General features: G+C 45.0%; 2 protein-coding genes across 2 annotated transcripts in view; both read left to right on the top strand.

The window, feature by feature from the left end:
• The first annotated feature begins 1,591 nt into the window (after positions 1-1,591).
• On the top strand, positions 1,592-9,701 carry LOC102857958. Its single transcript, XM_006891208.1, has 3 exons — positions 1,592-4,015; positions 7,019-9,457; positions 9,687-9,701. The coding sequence occupies exons 1-3, from the start codon at positions 1,592-1,594 to the stop codon at positions 9,699-9,701; spliced, it is 4,878 nt and encodes a 1,625-aa protein (XP_006891270.1).
• A 1,488-nt stretch (positions 9,702-11,189) lies between these two features.
• LOC102857553 overlaps positions 11,190-23,148 on the top strand; it is an 18,413-nt gene continuing 6,454 nt past the window's right edge. Inside the window, exons 1-3 of the mRNA XM_006891207.1 lie at positions 11,190-13,625; positions 20,812-20,821; positions 22,378-22,518. Of these exons, the coding sequence (XP_006891269.1) occupies positions 11,190-13,625; positions 20,812-20,821; positions 22,378-22,518 (2,587 nt within the window). The remainder of the gene's footprint in view (positions 13,626-20,811; positions 20,822-22,377; positions 22,519-23,148) is intronic.

The following is a 23,148-nucleotide window of genomic DNA, read 5'->3' as shown; positions in this document are numbered from 1 at the left end:
GATTAGTAAATTACTCTCACTCTTTCTAAATTAAAAAAAAGACCCAACACCAAAACTATGAAACATGCAAAGAGAATCCATTTGTTGTTTTTAGTTGCCATCAAGTCAGGTCAGTGATTCCATTTAAAACAAAACAAACATTCCTGGGTCTTATGTAATCTCATGGTCATTATTATATTTGAGTCCATTGTTGTGGCCATTTGAGCACCTTCCACATGGAGAGCTCATCTTACAATGCTACCAGACAATATTCTGTTATGGTCCATAGGTTTTCACTGGGTAGTTTTTGCAAGTGAAAGGCCAAGATTTTCTCACTATTCTATCTCAGTCTGAAAACTCCACTGTAGCTGCCACCATGGCTGACCCAGATGGTATTTGAAATGCTGGTGGCATAGCTTCCATCATCACAGCAACATGCAGTCACCACAGTGTGGCCAGCTGACACATAAATGATAGCAGGATTCATATACAATTACTGGAATATTTCCTTCTAGTAGCTATTTTAAAAATAAAACCTAAAATAAACTTGGAAGTATGAGTAAAATAATACATTCTGAATGAAAACTATCCTTAAAGCCACTGCTGATTATTGTATTTCAGTCTAACTTTTTGTCATCTCATCCCTATTATGCATTCTTATGGTCAGGTTGTACATATTTATCATTTTAGGTCTTGAGATTGCATTAGGACTCATTTAATAATCAGTGAAAAATTAATTTTTAATCCCTATCCTGTGACAGGTACTTCCTTACAGATAGAGAACAGCTTGTGAATAGAAATCATTTGTGGACAACCATCTTCTGTACACAAAATCAGTGAGAAAATTGTCTTCCCAAATCTATTATCCCAAGACTAGCTCTTAAGCAGCAGACTTTCTTTTTATAAAGGAATTTAGCTGTTGCCATAGGCTTTACAGGGTCACTTCCTGTAAGGAGGCATATTCCTGTGTAATCTGAGATTATTAGCACGTGGAGCTCTGAGCTCCCCGGTTGTTAGTTTCCTCTTACCACTTTCTCCATCCTTCCAGCCCATCCTTGTTCCCAGGAAGTACGTACCTTCATCCCTCTGTACATGCAAAGTATATATGATGTATTGAAAATGAGTTTATGGAGACGAACCATACAAAAAGCCTGGAGTTCCCTTTAAAAAATTACCACATTAGTTTTTTAAATAAAATAACAACTTTATAATACAAAGCTTAGTGTAGAGGAAATATTGAAACGTTTTTATATTTTTATGGCATCTCAAACAAACAGGAGCTTGACCTGTATCTTTTATAGAGAGTTTAGGAATGGAAATGGACGGAAAACTGATGCTCCACAGTTACTTAAGAATGGGTTGCAGTAACAGATTAGGACTCTGAGTGTCGCTGTTCACCTGACACAAGACAACGAGAAATTTAATTCAAATCACAGAGAATTTTGCAGCTTAAGGCACCGGTTCCGGGGCTATGCGGAAGCTGCAGCCGGGGCTCCGGGGAGTTCCAGCGCCCAAAGGTAAAAGCTAATTCTTCTGGAACCCAAGATCCTGGGTTCTCTCAGCCTTCACAGAGGGAAAACCAAAGCGCAGGCTAGTCAGCGGCGGGGCTGGAATGGCGGTTCCTCTTTGTTGTCCGGCCTGTGGCCGGCTGGTCGGAATCTTCCTTCTCCTAGGGGCGCTGTGGGAAATTCAGGCCCAGCAGATCCGCTACTCTGTCCCTGAGGAGCTGGACAAAGGCTCGTTCGTGGGCAACATCGCCAAGGACCTGGGTCTGGAGCCCCAGGAGGTGGCGGAGCGCGGCGTCCGCATCGTCTCCAGAGGTAGGACGCAGCTCTTTGGGCTGAGCGCGCGGAGCGGCAGCCTGGTGACCGCGGACAGGATAGACCGGGAGGAGCTCTGCGACAGAGCTCCAAGATGTGTCGCAAACCTGGAGATTCTCCTCGAGGACAAAGTGAAGATTTTCGGAGTGGAAGTGGAGATAGTCGATGTTAATGATAACGCGCCCAGCTTTGGGACAGAGGAAAGAGAGATAAAAGTCGCTGAAAGTGAAGTTCCTGGGACAAGGTTTCCTCTTCCCGAAGCTTTTGACCCCGATATAGGGGCGAACTCCCTGCAAGGCTACCAGCTAAGCCCCAATGCTCACTTCTCCCTGGACGTGCAGAGCGGCGCGGATGGGATCATGTACCCGGAGCTGGTGCTGGAGCGCGCACTGGACCGCGAGCAGGAGGCCGCGCACCTCCTGGTCCTCACCGCCCAGGACGCGGGCGACCCCGTTCGCTCTGGCACCGCCAGGATTCACGTCAAAGTTAGCGATATCAACGACAACACGCCGGTATTCACTCAGTCCGAGTACCGCGTGAGTGTCCGGGAAAACGCACCGGTGGGCACCCGACTACTCACTGTAAAAGCCACGGATCCAGATGAAGGAGCCAATGGCGAGGTGACGTATTCTTTCCGGAAAGTGAGGGAGAAGATATCGCAGCTCTTCCAGTTGAATTCTCTGACCGGGGACATAGCAATATTGGAAAATCTAGATTACGAGGACTCCGGATTCTATGCCATCGATGTAGAAGCCCACGACGGACCCGGTCTCCGTGCCAGAAGTAAGGTCCTGGTGACAGTGTTGGATGTAAATGACAACGCTCCGGAGGTAACGGTTACATCTCTCACCAGCTCCGTCCAAGAGAACTCCTCTCCAGGGACAGTGATTGCGCTGTTCAATGTGCATGATGGCGACTCCGGAGAAAACGGCCTTGTGAGCTGTTCGGTTCCTGATCACCTGCCCTTCACGCTTGAAAAGACCTATGGGAATTACTATCGGTTGCTGACACACAGAACTCTGGACCGGGAAGAAGTTCCCGAGTATAATATCACTGTAATTGCAACAGATCAAGGAACTCCGCCCTTATCTACAAAAACCCATCTCTCACTGGTCGTGACAGACATCAATGACAATGCACCCGCCTTTGCACGTGCCTCTTACTCTGCCTATGTTCCCGAGAACAACCCCAGAGGCACCTCCTTCTTCTCCTTGACTGCCCAAGATCCCGACAGTGGGGAGAATGCCCGGGTTACTTACTCTCTGGCAGAAGACACCGTACAGGGCACACCTCTGTCCTCCTACATCTCCATCAACTCTGACACCGGGGTCCTGTATGCCCTGCGCTCCTTCGACTATGAGCAATTTCGAGACTTACAACTACAGGTGACAGCTAGCGACAGTGGAGACCCACCACTCAGCAGCAATGTCACATTGAGATTGTTCGTGCTGGACCAGAACGACAATGTCCCTGAGATCCTGTATCCCGCTTTTCCCACCGACGGTTCCACCGGCGTGGAGCTGGCGCCTCGCTCCGCAGAGCCCGGCTACCTGGTGACCAAAGTGGTGGCGGTGGACAAAGACTCGGGTCAGAACGCCTGGCTGTCCTACCGCCTGCTCAAGGCCAGCGAGCCAGGGCTGTTCGCGGTGGGGGTGCACACGGGCGAGGTGCGCACTGCGCGGGCCCTGCAGGACAGAGATACACTCAAGCAGAGCCTGGTGGTGGCGGTCCAGGACCACGGCCAGCCCCCTCTCTCGGCCACTGTCACGCTCACTGTGGCCGTGGCCGACAGCATCCCTGATGTGCTCGTGCTTGCTGACCTGGGCAGTATCAAGACGCCATCTGACCCACATGATTCAAGCCTCACACTGTACCTGGTGGTGGCCGTGGCCGCTGTCTCCTGTGTCTTCCTTGCCTTCGTCATCATTCTGTTGGCGCTCAGGCTGAGGCGCTGGCACACGTCGCACCTGCTCCAGGCGTCAGGTGTCGGGCTGGCAGGTGTGTCTGCCTCGCAGTTTGTGGGCATGGACGGGGTGCAGGCTTTTCTACAGACCTATTCCCATGAGGTCTCCCTCACTGCGGACTCTCGGAAGAGTCACTTAATCTTCCCGCAGCCAAACTATGCTGATACACTCATTAGTGCAGAGAGCTGCGAGAAGAGCGAACCTCTTCTATTAACTCAAGATTTACTTGAAGCGAAAGGAGACTCCAATCAGGTGAGTTGCTCTCATAATCAATCTTATTCCTAAACACAGGCTCTAAGCTATATGTCCCCAATAAGTTAAACAAAGCACCTTCGCTTGTTTGGTCCCCACCCTCCTTGTTGTGTACCGTCATGTGGGATCCAACTGGCACAGGAGGAGATTGCCTCTCCTTTTCCAGCAGCGCCTCTGATGGATTCGAACCATGCGCCTTCGGGATTGCAGCACAGTTTCTTGCCACTAGGACACCTTTGCTTGTTTTTAGTGTTCTATTGCCTAGGAGAGAATGGGCAAGAGATCCTTAAAAAAAATTATAACAAACGTTTACTGCACAAAGAAATTATTTGCTTAGAACGTCTCATTGTAATATTCATTCAGTGCTAGTTTTTGATGTTATACTACCTCTAAACTGCTTCACCCTGTAAGTATCGTTTTCCTGTGGGAATTACTAAATTGTAAGGAAAGGGTTAAAAAAAAGATAATTGTGTAAATTCCTGTTTCTTGTGGAGCTATTCTTGAATCTCTACTGAGTGTCTTCACACCCAGATAACGTGAAGTCTACCTCACTTTCCTTGAGCAGGTGCTTACCGTTATCATTAGACAGTGGTAACTTATAAAAAGTGTGGAAATAGTTAACCTTTCTATGTAACTCTAAAAGGGATGTTGTCTCACTTAAATGGCTATGATTCAGATGCTTGGTTGTTGCTATTTGAAAATGAACCAGCAATGGCCAACTGTGAGTCCTCTGATGCACTTCTGTGATTACTAACACTTTTGCTTCTTTTAATTCATTCATATTTAAATAGGTTTTAGGGTTGTAATAGTTAAGTGCCATGTTCTAGAAGCACTACTGTGATCTTTCTTGGTTTCTAATTCCCCTTTTATCTTAGTGACAGTCTTTTGAAACTAGTGGGTAACTCAGATTCTGAGTCTGTGTGACTACTGCTCCTTGATGAATAGGCCTCCCTCCTCACTCTGCAAATTCCATTTCCAATAACCATCATTACGTGGCAATGGGGTGAACTAAGTTGAGAGAGAATATTTTGTGTGCAGGGGATTCTCTTGTTTCTTATGCCTTCATTTGTTGTGAGTCAAGGTAGAATTCATGAATGTCTAGAAACATATAAATTAATTACATTTATATTTATATTACATTTATAGAGTGTGAAGTATTCATCTGTTTAGCTTAGAAAGAAGAGTTTTACTTGGTTTTCTCGTCATAGGAAGTCTGGTACAATATTCATTGTGGTTCAGTTGATTCTAACTCTTTATGAACTCTAAAGGGCAGGGGAAAGCTGTGTCATGGGGTTTACAGGCTGTGTTTTTTACAGGAGCAGATCACCACATCTTTTCTCCTGATGAGCAGGTGATCGGTTCAAACTGCCAACCATTTGGTTTGCAGCCCAAGAAGTTAATCACTGTGCCACGAGGACCCTTTTGTGGTATAATACATAGAATAAATACCAGTATTGTAAGATAGAATTAAGTGAAATAAGAAAACGGGGGAAACACCCCTGCCAATCAATATAGACAAGCCTGTTTGAAACTAATTGTTTAAAATTTAAAAAATTCTTTAAATATGCATGGTTTTAAACTAGGAAAGGTGTGTGTCATAATTTATCATTCCACAATACTCATTCAATCGGTATGTTAAGCAAATAACCCAAGAAACTGAACTATATGAAGAAGAAAGTAGCATCAGGATTGAGGAAGACACACTAGCAACTTGTCATATGCAGTGATAAAGCACTTACTGATGAAGATCAGAAACGACAGTCTCCAACATAAATAGCACCTCAACATGAAGAGGGGAAAGAAGTTGCTGCTACTGAAGCAGTAAGCAACATCATGATGAATAGAAGATATCATTGTTGTCAACTATCTCGTTTTACTTGGATCCACAATCAATGCCCATGGAAATAGCAGCCAAGAAACCAAAGGATGTATGTCTTGGGCGAATCTTGGAAAAGGGGCTCTTTAATGTGTTAAAGAGCAAAGATGACACCTTGAGAACTAAGATGCACCTTACTCAAGTCATGGTGTTTTTAATTATGCCATATGCATTCAAAACTAGACAACGAATAAGGAAGACCAAAGAAGAACTGATGTAATTCAAATTATGATGTGGGTGAAGAATACTGACTACATAATGAACTGACAGAAGAACAACAAGCCTGTCTTGGAAGAAGTGCTCTTGGAAGCACACCTGCCTTGGAAGACCTAATAATGCTCCTTAGAAGCAAGGATTATGGCATTTTGTCTCACATACTTTGGACATGTTTTCAGGATATACCCGTCCTGGGAAGAGGGAACCATGCTGGGTAAAGTAGATGGTTAACAGAAAGACGACCTGCATGAGATGCATGGTCACACTATGACTGTAGCAGTTGGAGTCAAAATACAGCAGTGATGGGACAGCGCACTACCACACAGCGTTTACATCGGCTGTGTAGAACTGAGTTTGGATCAGCTCAATAACGCCTAACAACAACATAGCTACAAGAAATAAATGAAAACCCTTTTCATGTATTCATAGGAAATTCTCTTCAAATTATACAAGTTGAAAAAGCAAGGTGCAGAACAATAATATATTGTGAGTAAAATGTTTCTGGAAGACACAAAAGTTAACGTTTTCTCCTGTGAGAAATGTGTTTGAGAGGAAAGGTAAGACGGATATCTTATAAAGTATGCCTTGCTAATTTCGAATTATGTGCATATGGCGTTACCTATTAAACCGTAAACACTATTATAAATCTATCTAAAAAAAGGAGAGGAAAAAAACCCTGTGCAAAGAATGGGTGTAGTTTTCTGGAAGAACCTCTGGGCGTCGCTGTAGGTCAAAGGAAGAGCGAAGCAATTGCAGAAGCCTTGAAAACCTCTTAAAGGGTAACTTCCTGTGCAAACGCACCACTGCGGGAAGACCGGCCGGTTCGGATTCGGATACAGGGGAACAAAAGCAGGAGAAGGGGCTCTATTCTGGGTTCTTTCGTCCGCGGAAGGTTCGTGGCCTGCGCGCAGCCTGTGGCGAGGGGACAGAGGATGGGAGAGGGCGCAGGGCGGCGCGCGGCCGGGCGGTGGCGGCCGGTGGGGACTCTGCTCTTGTGTGTGCTGGGCGCAGCTGTCTCAGACCAGGTCCGCTATGCAGTTCCAGAGGAACTGCCCAAGAGCACGGTGGTGGGGAACCTCGCCAAGGATCTGGGCTTCCACATCCGGGATTTAGCATCCCGGAAGCTGCGGGTAAGCGGCGAGAAGGATTATTTCACTGTGAACCCAGACAGCGGGGACTTACTTGTTGGGGACAGAATAGACCGAGAGCAGATTTGTGGGAAGAAGCCTCAGTGTGTTCTGGATTTTGATGCTGTCGCTGAAAACCCACTAAACATTTTCCATGTAGCAGTAATTGTGCAGGATATAAATGACAATGCTCCGCTATTCAAACAGAGGGAGACAGATTTAAAAATTGGAGAATCTACTCAGCCAGGTACTACATTTCCACTAGACCCAGCTCAGGATTCAGATGCTGGTTCTTTTTCACTGCAAAAATACCACCTAAATGATAATGAATACTTTGGTCTGTCAGAGAAGCAGACCCCAGATGGGCGGAGATATCCTGAACTGGTTCTGAAACGTTCTCTGGACAGAGAAGAGCAGAATTTCCATCAGTTGTTCCTCATGGCTGTGGACGGTGGGGACCCACCCAAAAGTGGCACCACTCAGATCGGAGTCCAAGTGACTGATGCCAACGACAACCCGCCAGAGTTCAGCCAGGACGTGTACAGAGTCAGCTTGCGGGAGGACGTACCCCCGGGCACTGCAGTCCTTAGTGTGACAGCCACCGACCTGGATGAAGGCCTCAATGCGGAAATCACCTACTCCTTTCATAACATGGACGAACAAGTGGTCCACTTTTTCAACTTAGATGAAAGAACAGGAGAAATCACGACAAGGGATTATTTGGATTTTGAAATTGCTAATACTTACACTCTGAGTATCGAAGCGAAAGATCCTGGCGATCTCGCAGCCCATTGCAGGATCCACGTAGACATTCTGGACGAGAATGACTGTGCCCCTGAAGTGATCGTGACTTCAGTATTTACTCCACTACCAGAGGATTCGCCCAGAGGAACAGTGATAGCTTTGATCAAAACGAGAGACAGAGACTCGGGAGAAAATGGAGAGGTTCACTGCCAGATCTTTGGAAATGCCAAATTTAAATTGAAATCCTCTTCTAAGAACTATTACAAATTAGTGACAGACGAAGCGCTGGATCGTGAACAAATCCCCGAATACAACATCACCATCACAGCCACCGACAGGGGCAAGCCACCCCTCTCCTCTAGCACAAGCATCACGCTGCACGTTGCGGATGTAAACGACAACACACCCATTTTCCACCAATCTTCATATGTGGTCCACGTGGCAGAGAACAACCCTCCTGGCGCCTCCATCGCGCAGGTCAGCGCTTTTGACCCGGACTTGGGGCCCAGCGGCCAAGTGTCCTATTCTATAGTATCCAGCGACCTGGAGCCTCGCGCGCTGTCCTCCTATGTGTCTGTGAGCGCGCACAGCGGGGTGGTGTTCGCGCAGCGCGCCTTCGATCATGAGCAGCTGCACGCCTTCCAGCTGACGCTGCAGGCGCGTGACCAGGGCTCGCCCTCGCTCAGCGCCAACGTGAGCCTGCGCGTGCTGGTGGGAGACCGCAATGACAATGCGCCCAGGGTGCTGTACCCGGTGCTGGGGCTCGATGGCTCAGCGCTCTTTGACACGGTGCCACGCGCCGCGCAGCCGGGCTACCTGGTCACCAAGGTGGTGGCGGTGGATGCGGACTCTGGGCACAACGCCTGGCTGTCCTACCACGTGCTGCAGGCCAGCGAGCCTGGGCTCTTCAACGTGGGGCTGCGCACGGGCGAGGTGCGCACAGCTCGCGTCTTGGGTGACAGAGACCCTGCCCGTCATCGTTTGCTGGTCACTGTGCGTGATGGAGGTCAGCCGCCTCTCTCTGCCACAGCCACGCTGCTCCTGGTCTTCGCAGACAACCTGCAGGAGGCGCTGCCGGACCTCAGCGAGCCCCCAGAGCCCACTGACTCACAGACCGAGCTGCAGTTCTATCTGGTGGTGGCCTTGGCCCTGATTTCCGTGCTCTTCCTCCTCGCGGTCATCCTGGCCATTGCCCTGCACCTGCGACGCTCTTCCAGCCCCACCTCCTGGGGTTGTATTCAGCCTAGTCTCAGCTCCAAATCTGGACCTGGAATTCTCCCCATCGACAGTGAGGGAACGTTGCCCCACTCCTACAATCTGTGCATTGCCTCGCAATCGGCTAAGACAGAATTTAATTTTCTCAGCGTGACTCCGGAGTCAGCTCCCACTCAGGATCTCCTCTGTGATGATGCCTCTTGGGTACCTAGTACAAATCATGACGACACGAAGGCACCATTTGCCTCAGATCCTGTTTTAGAGGTGAGCTTTACTTCTTTTCATTTTGGGGTTTGGTACTTCTTAAAACGCCTAACAGTCTAGCTTTGCTTATAGGTCTGATTTGCAGGGCAATTTCCTGCCATCGTCTTACTGTTGTCCATACAACTCTTAAATGTAGTTTATCTATCTGAGAATTTGGTTTTCTACAATTATATGGACTAAATACGTAAGTCTTTTTCTTCCTCATCTTTATGGCACATTCCCTCTGAAGGTTTATTACTATTGAAGCCTTGGGTTATTGCTTTTCCCTTTAGGGAAATCAAATCATATAATATTTCAGAGTACAAAGAGTCCTCTTATTGCTAGCTTGAGGAAAAGCAGATATCAAGGAAAGAAAGAAATGTACTTAGTGCCACAGCTTGTCCACCACAGGACACAGGTAGAACTAGTTTCCACTGACGTGAAGATGAACATTCACTGTTCCTTTAAACTCTAACCATGTGCAGTACAAGGAGTGGGAAAAGCCCAAGGTTCAAGTTGGATGCTATGAAGGCCACATATAATCAATGCGTGAAATAATTTATTCATGAACATATTAATTAATTCCTCTTGGGGAAAAAAGTCTAATTGAGAACACTTTTGCAACTTATACTGATACTGTTTTATATCAAGTAGTACTTAAAACTTTGTTTCTTTTGGAAGTCATCAATTATACAATAACTTCCTTCTAAAAGTGTCATTAAGTACAAATTGCTTCTCTCATTTGATAAACTATCAGTTTTCCATACCGGGGCATTATTCTTCTGCCATATCGAGGTAATAAGATTAAGTATCAGCATAGAAAGGTCACTCACTGCCAGCATGATATTAAGTCTCTGAGCCTGTTTACCTGCATCTGTGACGAACTAAAGCTATTTCATCCACAGGAAACCCATAAAGATTTCCTCTAAGCGCCATTCATTGTTAAATGAGTAACTAAAAATGTCTGAACAGTGTAACAAGATCAAAAGGATGCATACAGAACCCAAGTGGCTCCTTTGTCTGATGTAGCCTAGCCCAAATCCTTAGTGTGAAAATCTGGAAACTTTCTCAAGAAACAAAATGGCCTATTTCTTCTGCATATGAAAGCAAACACAACAGTTAGAGAAACCAGCAGGTCTTATACAAACACCTATTAAGAGCTGAGTTTGTTTCCTTACCATTGTTATGTACAAATGGACACATTTTCTTAAATGAATCCTAACAAAAAGATGCGAACTGAGGCTTATAAGAGAGCATTTAAGTGCCCTGAATTGTTGCTGAAATAATCTCTTTAGCAGATGCAACACACGTTAAGAGGTAAATAATGAACATAACTTCAATTGCATATTAAATAAAACTTTTCTGAGAATTAAAGAAGAATCTTGTCATTCCATCCATCTTAGGGGCTTGTGGAACTCTTATATATCATTAACAATGTCAAAGTGTACTTCATTTAGGACGTAGCAAAATTCATTGTAAATACCAAGACAAGCAAATTTGAGAAATTGGTGCAGTAACTAGTTAGGGCTCTGAGCGTCGCTGTTCACCAAATTGGGAAAAAAAAAAGGCTGCCGCGGAAGCCCAGCTCTGCTCCTTACGCACTGAGCAACACGGATCAAACCAGCTGCGGGAAAATCGTTCACGCCCTGCTTGGATTTCCTCAAGGGAGTGTGTTCCTCTCAACTGTGTTGAAAGAAGGAAACAGCAAAGCAAGCTGGAACAAGGACTGAAGATATAAGGCGAAGAGAAAACAATGGCGGATACAGTGAGGTGGTGGGGCTGCAGAGAGCAGCTCCTGCTCGCTCTTCTGTTTTGGACGTTGTGTGGTGCTAGGGCCCTGGCGGGGGCCGGGCAGATCCGCTACTCGGTGCTTGAAGAGCTGGACAAAGGCTCTTTCGTGGGCAACATCTCCAGGGATCTGGGGCTTAAGCCCGGAGAGCTGGCAGAGCGCGGAGTCCGCATTGTCTCCAGAGGTAAGACGCAGTTTTTCTCTCTGAGCGCGGGAAGCGGCAGCCTGGTGACCGCGGGGAGAATAGACCGGGAGGAGCTCTGCGCCCAGAGCGCGCGGTGTCTGGTGAGCTTTAATATTTTGGTTGAAAATAAAATGAAAATTTATGGAGTAGAAGTAGAAATCATTGATATTAATGATAACGCCCCACGCTTTCGAGATGAAGAATTAAAAGTGAAAATTAATGAAAATGCACCTGTAGGGACGCGATTAGTGCTTCCTTTTGCGCGAGATCCGGATGTGGGAGCGAACTCTCTCCAGAACTACCAGCTCAGCTCCAACACGCACTTCACTCTGGACGTGAAAAGCGGAACTGATAAGCAAAAGTACCCGGAGCTGGTGCTGGATCGGCCCCTGGATCGGGAGAAGGAGGCTCTTCACGACCTCCTCCTCACAGCTATCGACGGGGGCGACCCTGTCCTCTCTGGCACCACGCACATCCGCGTGACTGTCCTGGACGCGAACGATAACGCGCCGCTGTTCACCAGGCCTGAATACCGAGCGAGCGTCCCGGAGAACATACCTGTGGGCAGCCGGCTGCTCACGGTCACCGCCACTGACCCGGACGAAGGACTAAATGGGAAACTCACCTACTCTTTTCGCAATGAAGAAGACAAAATTTCAGAGACTTTCCAACTTGATTCCAACCTGGGGGAGATCTCGACTCTGCAGTCACTGGACTACGAAGAATGCACCTTTTACACGATAGAAGTGGAGGCCCAGGACGGGGGTGCTCTGGTTGCTAGCGCCACAGTGCTGGTCTCTGTGCAGGATGTAAACGACAATGCCCCGGAAGTGATCCTCACCTCGCTCACGGGCTCCGTGTCTGAAGACTGCCTTCCCGGAACAGTCCTCGCTCTGTTCAGCGTACACGACAGCGATTCCGGAGAAAATGGCGAGATTGCGTGTTCTATCCCCAGAAATCTGCCCTTTAAGTTGGAAACGTCCGTTGATAATTACTATCACTTATTGACAACAACAACCCTGGATAGGGAAGAAGTCTCAGAGTATAACATCACGATAACTGCTACTGACCGCGGAACCCCGCCGCTGTCCACAGAAACGCGTATCTCGATCAAAGTGGCAGACATTAACGACAATCCGCCGGCCTTCCTTCACGCATCCTACTCTACCTACATCCCGGAAAACAACTCCAGAGGTGTCTCCATCTTCTCTGTGACCACCCACGACCCCGACAGCGGTGACAACGCCCGGGTTACTTATTCCTTGAGGGAAGACACCTTGCAGGGGGCGCCTCTTTCCTCTTACGTCTCCATCAATTCCGACACCGGTGTCCTGTATGCGCTGCGCTCTTTCGACTATGAGCAGTTCCAGGAGGTGCAGCTGTGGGTGACAGCCAGTGACAGCGGGAACCCACCACTCAGTAGCAATATGTCACTGAACTTGTTCGTGCTGGACCAGAACGACAATGCTCCTGAGGTCCTGTACCCCGCCTTCCCCACTGATGGTTCCACAGGGGTGGAACTGGCGCCTCGCTCTGCAGAACCCGGCTACCTGGTGACCAAGGTGGTGGCGGTGGACAGAGACTCGGGTCAGAACGCCTGGCTGTCCTACCGCCTGCTCAAGGCCAGCGAGCCAGGGCTGTTCGCGGTGGGGGTGCACACAGGCGAGGTGCGCACTGCTCGCGCCCTGCAGGACAGAGACGCGCTCAAGCAGAGCCTGGTGGTGGCTGTCCAGGACCACGGCCAGCCCCCTCTCTCGGCCACTGTCACGCTCACCGTGGCCGTGGCCGACAACATCCCCGACGTCCTGGCGGACCTGGAGAACATCAAGACACCCTCTAATAATGAAGACTCAGGCCTCACGCTGTACCTGGTGGTGGCCTTGGCCTCCGTCTCCTGCCTGTTCCTTGCCTTTGTCATTGTGCTGATGGCGCTCAGGCTGAGGCGCTGGTACACTTCGCATCTGCTGCAAACTTCGGGCAGTGGGCTCCCAGGCCTGCCCGCCTCGCACTTTGTGGGTGTGGACGGGGTGCGGGCCTTCCTGCAGACATATTCCCATGAGATCTCCCTCACTGCAGACTCCGGAAAGAGCCACATTATCTTTCCGCAGCCCAACTATGCGGACACGCTCATTAGTGCAGAGAGTTGTGAGAAAAGCGAGCCTCTTCTTATATCTGATCAGATAAATTCAAACAAAGAAGAACCAGGAGTTTTTCAGGTTAGTTTTCTTTTTCATTATAGTTGATTCGGGCATATGTTTCTTCAGTCATGTTTCCGTTGCTTTCAAATTGTGTGGATAATATGAATAATGCGTCACGCCTTTCTTTAAAGTTTTATTTTAGTTGGCGATTTTCCATTTTTTTCCCCAAATTATTTGGGAGGATTCAATATGTCAGTGTTTTTCTAAGAGCTATACATAGCTGGTTTTGTTAGGCATTGTGGAGTCTAGTGTGTGTGTGTGTGATTTTTATTTTTTTTCTCTCGTGGTGTACCGTTGAGTTGGATCCGACTGGCACAGGAGATTGCCCTCCTTCTCCAGTGGAGTATTTGGTGGATTCGAACCATGCGCCTTCGGGATTGCAGCGCAGCTTCTTGCCACTAGGCCTCCAGAGCTCCCTTTATTGATTCTAGTTGTTTTGTACTGTAGAGCCAGAACCAACCCATAGCTGATCCTCCGTTAATCGCATGGGAGGAGATGGCCCATCCTTCTACCGCGGAGCAGCCTCCCTTCAGAATTGCAGCGCAGCTTCTTACCACTATGTACAACAAAACTAAACACAACCTAGTCATTCCACGTACAGCCTGCTTGCTGCAGCCATTGTTTCAGTTCATCTCCTTGTAAGTCTTCCTCTTTTGCTACTTTACCAAGAACGATGCCCTCCAGTGTCTAGTCCTTCTGATAGCATGTCGCATGCTAGCCAATGAGACAGAATCTTTCCATCATTGCTTCTACTGAACATTCTGGCTGTACCTTTCCCTAGACAGGCCTGTTTGTTCTACAGGAAGTCAGTAAATTAACACTATCATTCAGAGGCATGCATTCTGCCTCTCACTTAGAAAATGGTCACGTTTTCAAGTTTCTATGAAGTGAAGGAAGATCAGGCACACTTTAGTGCCCAAAGTGATGTATTTTCTTTTTAACACTTTGAAGATGTGTTGTGTAGCAGATTTGACCAATGTAATACGTTCTTGATTTCTTGCTTGATTGCCACTTCTTTGAGCACTGAGTGTGGATCCACGCAAAATGAAATCCTTAAAATTTCAATATTGTTTCTATTTACTTGATGCTGTTTATTGCTAGATGTATAGGCACTGTACCATCATGTTGTTTATTGACCCAAATATGGGAATTTTGGGGTGTTTTGTTGTTGTTGAGGTGTGACTCATACTGAACGGTATCTCTAGTATATGATTCATGCCTTCTTTGGTTTCAGCGAGGATGGCTTTTTCATCTGCATATGACAAGGTTTTAATGAATCATCTTCCAATCCTGATACCAAATAATCCTTTGTATAGTTCAGTTTCTTGGATTATTTGCTCAGTATACAGATGAATAAGTATTGTGAAAGGATACAGCCATGACGCACACCTTTCCTGATTTAAAATCATGTAGTCCTCTTGTTCTGTTTAATCAACAGCTTCTGGGTTAATATAGTAATTCCTTGTAATCACAATTAGATGTTCTTGAATTTCCATTCTTCACCACATTACCCATAATTTATTATGATCCACACAGACACATATGTACAAAGACAAAATATCTTTCTGGTATTCTCAGCTTTCAGTCAACATTCATCTGACATCAGCCATGCTATATGTCTCATAAGGTTTTCCCTGGCTAGTTTTTTTTCAGAAATCAATTCCTAAAACTTTCTTCCCTGTCTTTCTTAGTGTGGAAAGACCCTGCTGGTGTTTATAATACTGTGACATAGCTTCCAGCACCACAGTAATATGCACGTCACTACAGTAGGGCAAACTGAGAGAGGAGTGGTAGAACATAGACAGACTTACATGACAAAGCACTAAAGCACTAAAAGACATAGTTAAAAATCATCATCTTACCCAAAGATTTTCTTTACTTAATCTTAACCCTTTTACTTTAATCTTATTTGATGTGTTCAGGTAAGTCCAAGTTTTTAAGTGTATTTTAATAGTCACTTTGAATATTTAATATATTATTTTAATATTTTACTAAACACCACTAGTAAATATGTTTTGGAAAGGACATTATGCAGAATTGGTATTTTCATATACATGGAGTTTCCATTGTTGTTCTTAGTGGCCAGTGAGTCAGCCCTCAACTTGTAATGATCCCAGTAGACAATGCTGTCCAGTTCTCTGTTATTCACCAGTTTCAAATTGGACCATTGTATTCACAGGGTTTTAATTATCTACTTTATGGAAATACATTACAAGGCATTTCTTCCTACTTTGTCTTAGCCTAGAAGCTTCTATGAAACACATTCAATATCATGGCAACACATAAGCCTCCACTGACAGATAGATAGTTATTGTATAAATGTTGCATTTGCTGAAAATTGAACCACATGGATGGTGAGAAGTCTACCACTGGATCCCTAGTGAACACCCCTAAGTTTGCATAAGAAAACACCACCATTTACACAAATCAGTAGAAGAGTACAGAAAAATTCTGCATAACAAAAACCTGGGAAATGGGTTAAATACATAGGATAATGCTTGTAGCATTCTATAATTTGGTACATTTGGATTAAACCATATAAATAGAAATTATTATATATTCTTGGGAGAAATAGTTCAGAAGTATCCTAAGAATTGTGTCTTGTTCTGTGATGAACTTTACAGTCTCTGAAGTTGCTATTTCATGAAATACAAATAATTCCAACATTTCTGTTATCAGATAGCCCCTTCACGTTTCAGATTCATTGTCTACTGCAATTGTAGGTAGTTTTCTGCTTTATTACACAGTTCTAAGGTGTTGTTTCATTTTTAAAAAATTGATATATTAATTAAACTTTTCAATAGTTTAGAACTTTAGAGATGTGCCACACTTTAATGAATACATTATTTAAATGCACTATTATTACAGCATTTTTAAATTTTCATTAACCTACACTGTGTAATGTGAGAGTGGCTCTGTTTATTTTCTGTATTCAATTGCTGAAGATTATTTTAAGATAACCTTATTAAAATATACCTTTCAAACATTATACTTTAAGTAGCTTGAACACCAGCTGCAAAATATGAGTTGTTGTATACCATCAAGTCAGAACTGATCCATAGTTGACTCTCCAGCAGGTTTTCAGAGACATTTAATCACACAGGAGGAGTAAACTGGTGGATTCAAACCTCATGCCTTTGGGATTGCAGCTCAATTTCTTACCATTAGGCCGCCAGAGCTCCCTACTCAAAATATGAGTAGTAAGGGGGAAAGTGATAATAGAATAATACTAATGAAATGGTAAATTTTATTACCTAACTACATGAGAAGTTTACTGACATACTTGGGACCTAGGGCCATTTTATTTTTATTTTTTGCACACTTTTCAAGAGGGGATCCAATTATACATGCAAATGGATAATTCTTACTTAAATGTAACCTATTCGACTTGCTGAATAGCAAATATATCCAAATACTAGCAAGGAAAACTGTATAATAGATGCTGACGTCATTCACTATAACATATCCCTTCATTTTCTACTAGTTTTAAAGAAAAGACTATAGATTGAGTATATCATCAGAGTTGACTTTTCTGTCATGGAAAAAAATACCCTTTAGATCTCTGTAAATTACAAATAACTCTGGCATGTTAAAAGGCTTGCTCCACACAATCTGAATCTATGTTAAATATTCTATTTAATTATTTGAAGCTTTATTTTAATTTGTGCTGAATACAACTTTCCGGTGCTACTATAAGTGTTTATGCCATTGAAAGATTTGAGCTTCGGCATGTTTTGGAACAAAATCTTGAGTTAATAATGTTCTCTAGGTTTATACAATGTGACAATGTCAGTGACTAACTAGAATTCTAAGTACAATGAAAAAGTTTGAGGACTGAGGTGTGTCTGATTCAGGCTATGGTTTTTTCCATCACTTGCTATGTATTTGAGAGCTGGACAATGAATAGGGATGACAGAAAAAGAATTGATGCCTTTGAGCTGTGGTGTTGGGGAAGAGCACTGATCATCCCATGGATGGCCAAAAGAACAAATAAATATGTCTTGGATGGGTTGCAGCCAGAGTGCTCTTTGGAAGTAAGGATGATGCGGCTTCGGCTTCGCCTCACATACTTCGGGCTTATTGCTAGAAAGGGCTATTCCTTGGAGAGGGACATGCTGGGAAGGGTAGAGGAAGACCCTCAACCAGGTGGATTGACATTGTTACTACTGCAATGGGTTCTAGTGTGTCAGAAAGTGTGAAAATAGCACAGACTAGGACTGGGTTCAGATCTGCTGTTCATAGGATCATGATGTATTGTACTCAACAACATCTAACAACAACAACAACAAAAATACCATTTTGCTATAAGGTAAGTTCAACACCATTACACATCTGCTAAGGTTTCAAACCACAGACAGTACTTTGTGTAGGTAAAGTAAAAGGATTCTTTTTTTTCTATAATTATATTTTATTAATTTTCATAAACATTTACAGAGATTTTGGGTTTCCATTCATTCATTGTTGCACTATTCTCTCTACCCTCCTCCCAGTTTGTTCCTGTCCAAATGCCACAGTGCTTGTCAAAGCCAGTTCTGATTAATCTTCTTTGCCAGTGTGTCCTTTGCCATTCCCTATCACTCCTCCCTGAGAGAGGCTTCACCCTGAGTCATAAGGAAAAGGGGATGGCGTATTCTCTTAGCTACTTCCTGCTGAAAAGGGACGCTGTGGGTTTCAGGGTGAAGATCTTCTCTCACTACTCTAAAGGGCCCCTTTGGCAGTAGGAAACACATAGACTATTATGGAGATTGATTTTGGAATTTAGATGCACTCTTATTGTGCTTGGCCATACATGTTCATATCCTTGAAGATGTATCATGGGGGTGTTGCAACCTAGAAGACACAAATTTGACTAACAAGTTATAAGTACATGAGTCAAAAATTATGGAAAAGTAAAAGAAAAGCTTCTTTCATTGTAAAAGGATTCTTTTATAGATAATTTTTCGTTTGGAAAAGGAGTTAAAACCTTCTAGAAATGTGGCACTTAGCATTGTTGTTAACAAAGGAACAGTGACAATAACAAAGTGCTGGGGGTGATTCAATATCCCCTCTGGGAGCAAGGAAGGGTTAGCAACATAACTCACTTTTCTTGGAATTTTGAAGAGCAGAAAATAATTGTAAGAACTCATACTTACCCTTCAATTTCAGATCACTCTCCACTGTTAAAGTACTTGAGAAGAAACATTACAAATCAGAAAAATATTTATATCGTTTAAGGTGAAATATTACATGTTTAACTTTGTCTGACATACTTTGAATATGTTGCAAAGAGGGACTAGTCCTTGGAGAGAGATCTCTTGCTTGGGAGGGTGGAGGGACAATGTAAGAGAGGAAGACCCTCGATGAGATGGATTGATTCAGTGACTGGGGCAATGTAGGCAGGTGTGTAAGAGACAATCAGATTGGCATAGGATAGAGCAGGGTATATAGGGGCTTTTATACATAGGGATGAGTTGCAAGTGACTCGATGCCACATAACAACAACAAAAACAACAGTTTCTTAATAATACTCATTTCAGTAAGAGATGTTGAGTACCATCAGTCAAAACTAACCCATAGCTGACCCCTCCAGTTGGTTTTCAGAGGCAGTTAATCGCATGGGAGGAGATTGCCTGTCCTACTTCCATGGAGCAATAGGTGGATTCCCACCGTGTGCTTTCGGGATTGCAGTGCAGTTTCTTACCAATAGGCCACCAGAGGAGACATCTATAAAATTAGAGTCTCCTTAATACACTTCTACTTAATAAAGACAATCTATCAGTTCTCTTAAAGGAGGACGGCGATAAAAATAGAAAAAAGTGATACATAGGACAAAGTGAAAATGTTTTCATACACGACAAGTTGTTATTTCAAGAATTTTCATACATCTACTGCCATCAACACTAGTTTTCATGTGTCTACACCTTATTTCATTTTGCCTTCAATTCTACGGAGATAATCAAGGAAGACTTTATGACCAAAATATTAGAACAAAATAAAAGCACGATGATGCCAATATACATCTTGAACAAGATTATTTCTACTCTATAACAATGAAAGTAATCTTGAGTGGGATGGGTAAAGTTAAAGTACAAAAAAAACATCCAAGCAGATATATGCACACCCATGTTTATTGCAGCTTTGTTCACAATAGCAAGGAGTTGGAAACAACCTAAGTGCCCATCAACAAACGAATGGCTAGAGAAGCTGTGGTATATTCGCACAATGGAATACTATGCTGCATTAAAAAACAAGGAACTCATGCAATATTATTCAAAATGGTTGACTCTGGAGAACATTATGCTGAGTGAAATATCCCAGTCACAAAAGGACAAATATTACATGATGCCACTGTTGTAGAATGGGACTGTCCTTGGGGTTGGGGAGAGACTGAGTAAGATGGGTTCAATAATGTATACTGCACTGAAACAGAGGAGGGAGAGAACCGTTTAAAAGAGAGATATAACTGGGTATTTCTGTCATCACAGGAGACTAGAGCGAGGGCTACATGGTGGAGGGGACCTGGGGGAGGGTTTGTAAAACAATGAAAGAATCTTTTCTTTTACTTTTCCATAATTTTTGGACTCATGTACTTATAACTTGTTAGTCAAATTTGTGTCTTCTAGGTTGCAACACCCCCATGATACATCTTCAAGGATATGAACATGTACAGCCAAGCACAATCAATAAGAGTGCATCTAAATTCCAAAATCAATCTCCATAATAGTCTATGTGTTTCCTACTGCCAAAGGGGCCCTTTAGAGTAGTGAGAGAAGATCTTCACCCTGAAACCCACAGCATCCCTTTTCAGCAGGAAGTAGCTAAGAGAATACGCCATCCCCTTTTCCTTATGACTCAGGGTGAAGTCTCTCTCAGGGAGGAGTGATAGGGAATGGCAAAGGACACACTGACAAAGAAGATTAATCAGAACTGGCTTTGACAAGCACTGTGGCATTTGGACAAGAACAAACTGGGAGGAGGGTAGAGAGAATAGTGCAACAATGAATGAGTGGAAGCCCAAAATCTCTGTAAATGTTTATGAAAATTAATAAAATATAATTATAGAAAAACAAACAAACAAAAAAGAAGTACAAAGAAAAATCAACGAGATTGAAGATATAGTAAACATTTAAAGTGTAATATATCCTGTTAAAATGGAAAGACGGAAGGTGCTCTGTGTGCAGTAGAATTTACCTCTCACCACTTAACCCCACGTGGGCTGATTTAGCTAGCGCGAGGTGAGGTCCAGCTGTTGTTGGCTCCCAGTGTTTGCTCCTCACTCAGCGCTGCACAATCCTCAGTCTGCCGGGGCCCCTTGGAGTACTGAGCACTTTCTCAGGACACTGCAGAAAACCCATCCTTGAAGAGAAAACAGGTACCTGCTCCTTCTTCCAGAAATTCTGGCATCTTTCTGCAGTCGCTGCTCCTTGAAGACAGAAAGGCTAAGGCGGAGGCGGTGGAGGAGCCAGCGCACAGCCTCCTCCTGCTGCCTTTGTTATGTAGAGCGCTCGCGGAGCTGATTCGCTAGTCCGTCCCGCTGGCGCTGCCAGGCGCTTTGCTGCCAGGAAACCTGAAGATCTGGGCCTCTGTGTGCAAGATTTGCCTACTCGAAACCTGCAACCTGAGGGTCAGACAGAGAAGAATTCTTCCCGGTGAACGCCCACAACGGAATTTGAAATGGTCACTGAAAAGCCTTTGAACGTTTTCCAAAAGTAGTAATCCAGAATGTCAATGACAACCCACCATTCTTCAGCCAAAACACAACAGCTGGAAATCAGCATTGGGGCCCAACCAGGGTGACCTTTACCCTGGAATCCTCCCAAGAGGCGGATGTAGGTGTCAGCTGCAGTACTACTTAAGCCCCACCTGCACTTCACTGATTCAGAACGAATACCCCGGTGGCCGTAGGTACCCCCTGGACAGAGAATAGCAGTCCTAGCCATCAGGACTGTGGACAGGGGAGAGCCCACAAGGAGCAGTTCTACCCAGATTGGTCCCCGAAGCCAATGACAACCCCCCAGTGTTCACCCGTGGCCTGTACAAGTACAGTGTCTTGGAGAACCTGCCTGCAGGATCCTCGCTGCTCAGAGTGATGGCCACTCACCCGGATGAAGGCATCAACGCCAAAATTACCTACGCCTTCAACATCGATGAGGCTTGAGGCCAGCTGGATAGTAAGACGGGGCAACTCAGTACTGCTGGACGAGTGGGCGTGGAAGAGAGAGCACACTACACATTTGGGGTGGAAGCAAAGGATATAAAATACAAATAGATGTTTTGGATGAAAACGAGAATGCCCCGGAGATAATCCTTGCATGTAATCCAAACATGTAAAAAAAGATGCTGCCCTGGGGCCTGTTGTTGCCCTGATCAAAGCCCATGATGTAGACTCAGAAGTTAGTGGAGAAATCCTGTGTCAACTGAAAGGAAGTGACATATTCAGGATACAAAAAATACGTACAGGCTGGTGACAGATGGGACTCTGGACCAGGAACAGATCTGAGTGTAATGTCACCATTGTCAATGACAAAGGCAAGCCACTTCTCTCCTCTTGTATAAATGTTGCCCTGTACATCTTGGATGCCAACAAAAATGTGCCAGTTTTCCATCAAGCCTCTTATGTGGTTCATGTGGCTGAAACAATCCACCTGGTGCCTTCACTGTGCTAGCGAGAGCCTCCGACCCAGACCTGGGCCATAATGTCCAGATCCTACTGGATCATGGCCAGTGACCTGGGTCCTTGCACGCTGTCCTCTTATGTGTCCCTAAGGGCTACAAGCACCTTCTACCACAGCTGATGAGCTGATGTTGCAGGCGCCCTCCTTCAGCACTGTGAGCCTGTGCGTGCTGGTTGACGACCACAATGACAGTGCACCCAGGGTGCTGTATCAGGTGCTGGGACCCGAGGGCTCTGCGTTCTTGGACATTAAGTGCAGTCGGGCTACCTCATCACCAAGTTGCTCTGCAACCACCCAGTACACTCTGACTCCCAGGCCTAGCTACAGTTTTACCGGGTCTGGGCTTTGGCATTGATCTCAGTGCTCTTCCTCCAAGCTCTAACTGGGGTGATTACTCTGCACCCTCCCACAAAGCTCCTTTAGCCCCACTTCCTGGATCTGCTTTCCTCATGGACCTGGTCTGAGTTCCAGCTCTGGACCTGAGATTAACCCCAACTACAGTGAAGTGACTTTACCTTACTCCTACAATCTATGTGCCACCTCTCATTCCTCGCAAACAGAATTTAAATTTTTCAATATAAAGCTGGAAGTCACTCCATCACAAGATCTCTGTGTGGTGAAGCTTCCTGGATTGAAAGCCAATGGCAATTCCCAAATGACTTCTAACTCAGTCTGTTTGAAACAGGTAGCATCTTCCATATAGTTTCCTTTGAGAAGTAGAATTCTTCTTCACTTTAGTATAGTTAAAAGAATACAACAATCTGCATTATGCGGATGACACAACCCTGCTTGCTGAAGCTGAAGAGGACCTGAAGCACCTGCTGCAGAGTGTCAAGGACTGCAGCCTACAATATGGATTGAGGCTCAATGTCAAGAAGACAAAGATT

This window comes from Elephantulus edwardii, unplaced genomic scaffold, assembly GCF_000299155.1.
Source record: "Elephantulus edwardii isolate Elephantulus edwardi_28Jun2011 unplaced genomic scaffold, EleEdw1.0 scaffold00095, whole genome shotgun sequence".
Taxonomy (NCBI): Eukaryota; Metazoa; Chordata; class Mammalia; order Macroscelidea; family Macroscelididae; genus Elephantulus; species Elephantulus edwardii.
The sequence above is the reverse complement of the archived record's forward strand: the minus strand, read 5'-3'. Positions and strand labels throughout refer to the sequence as shown.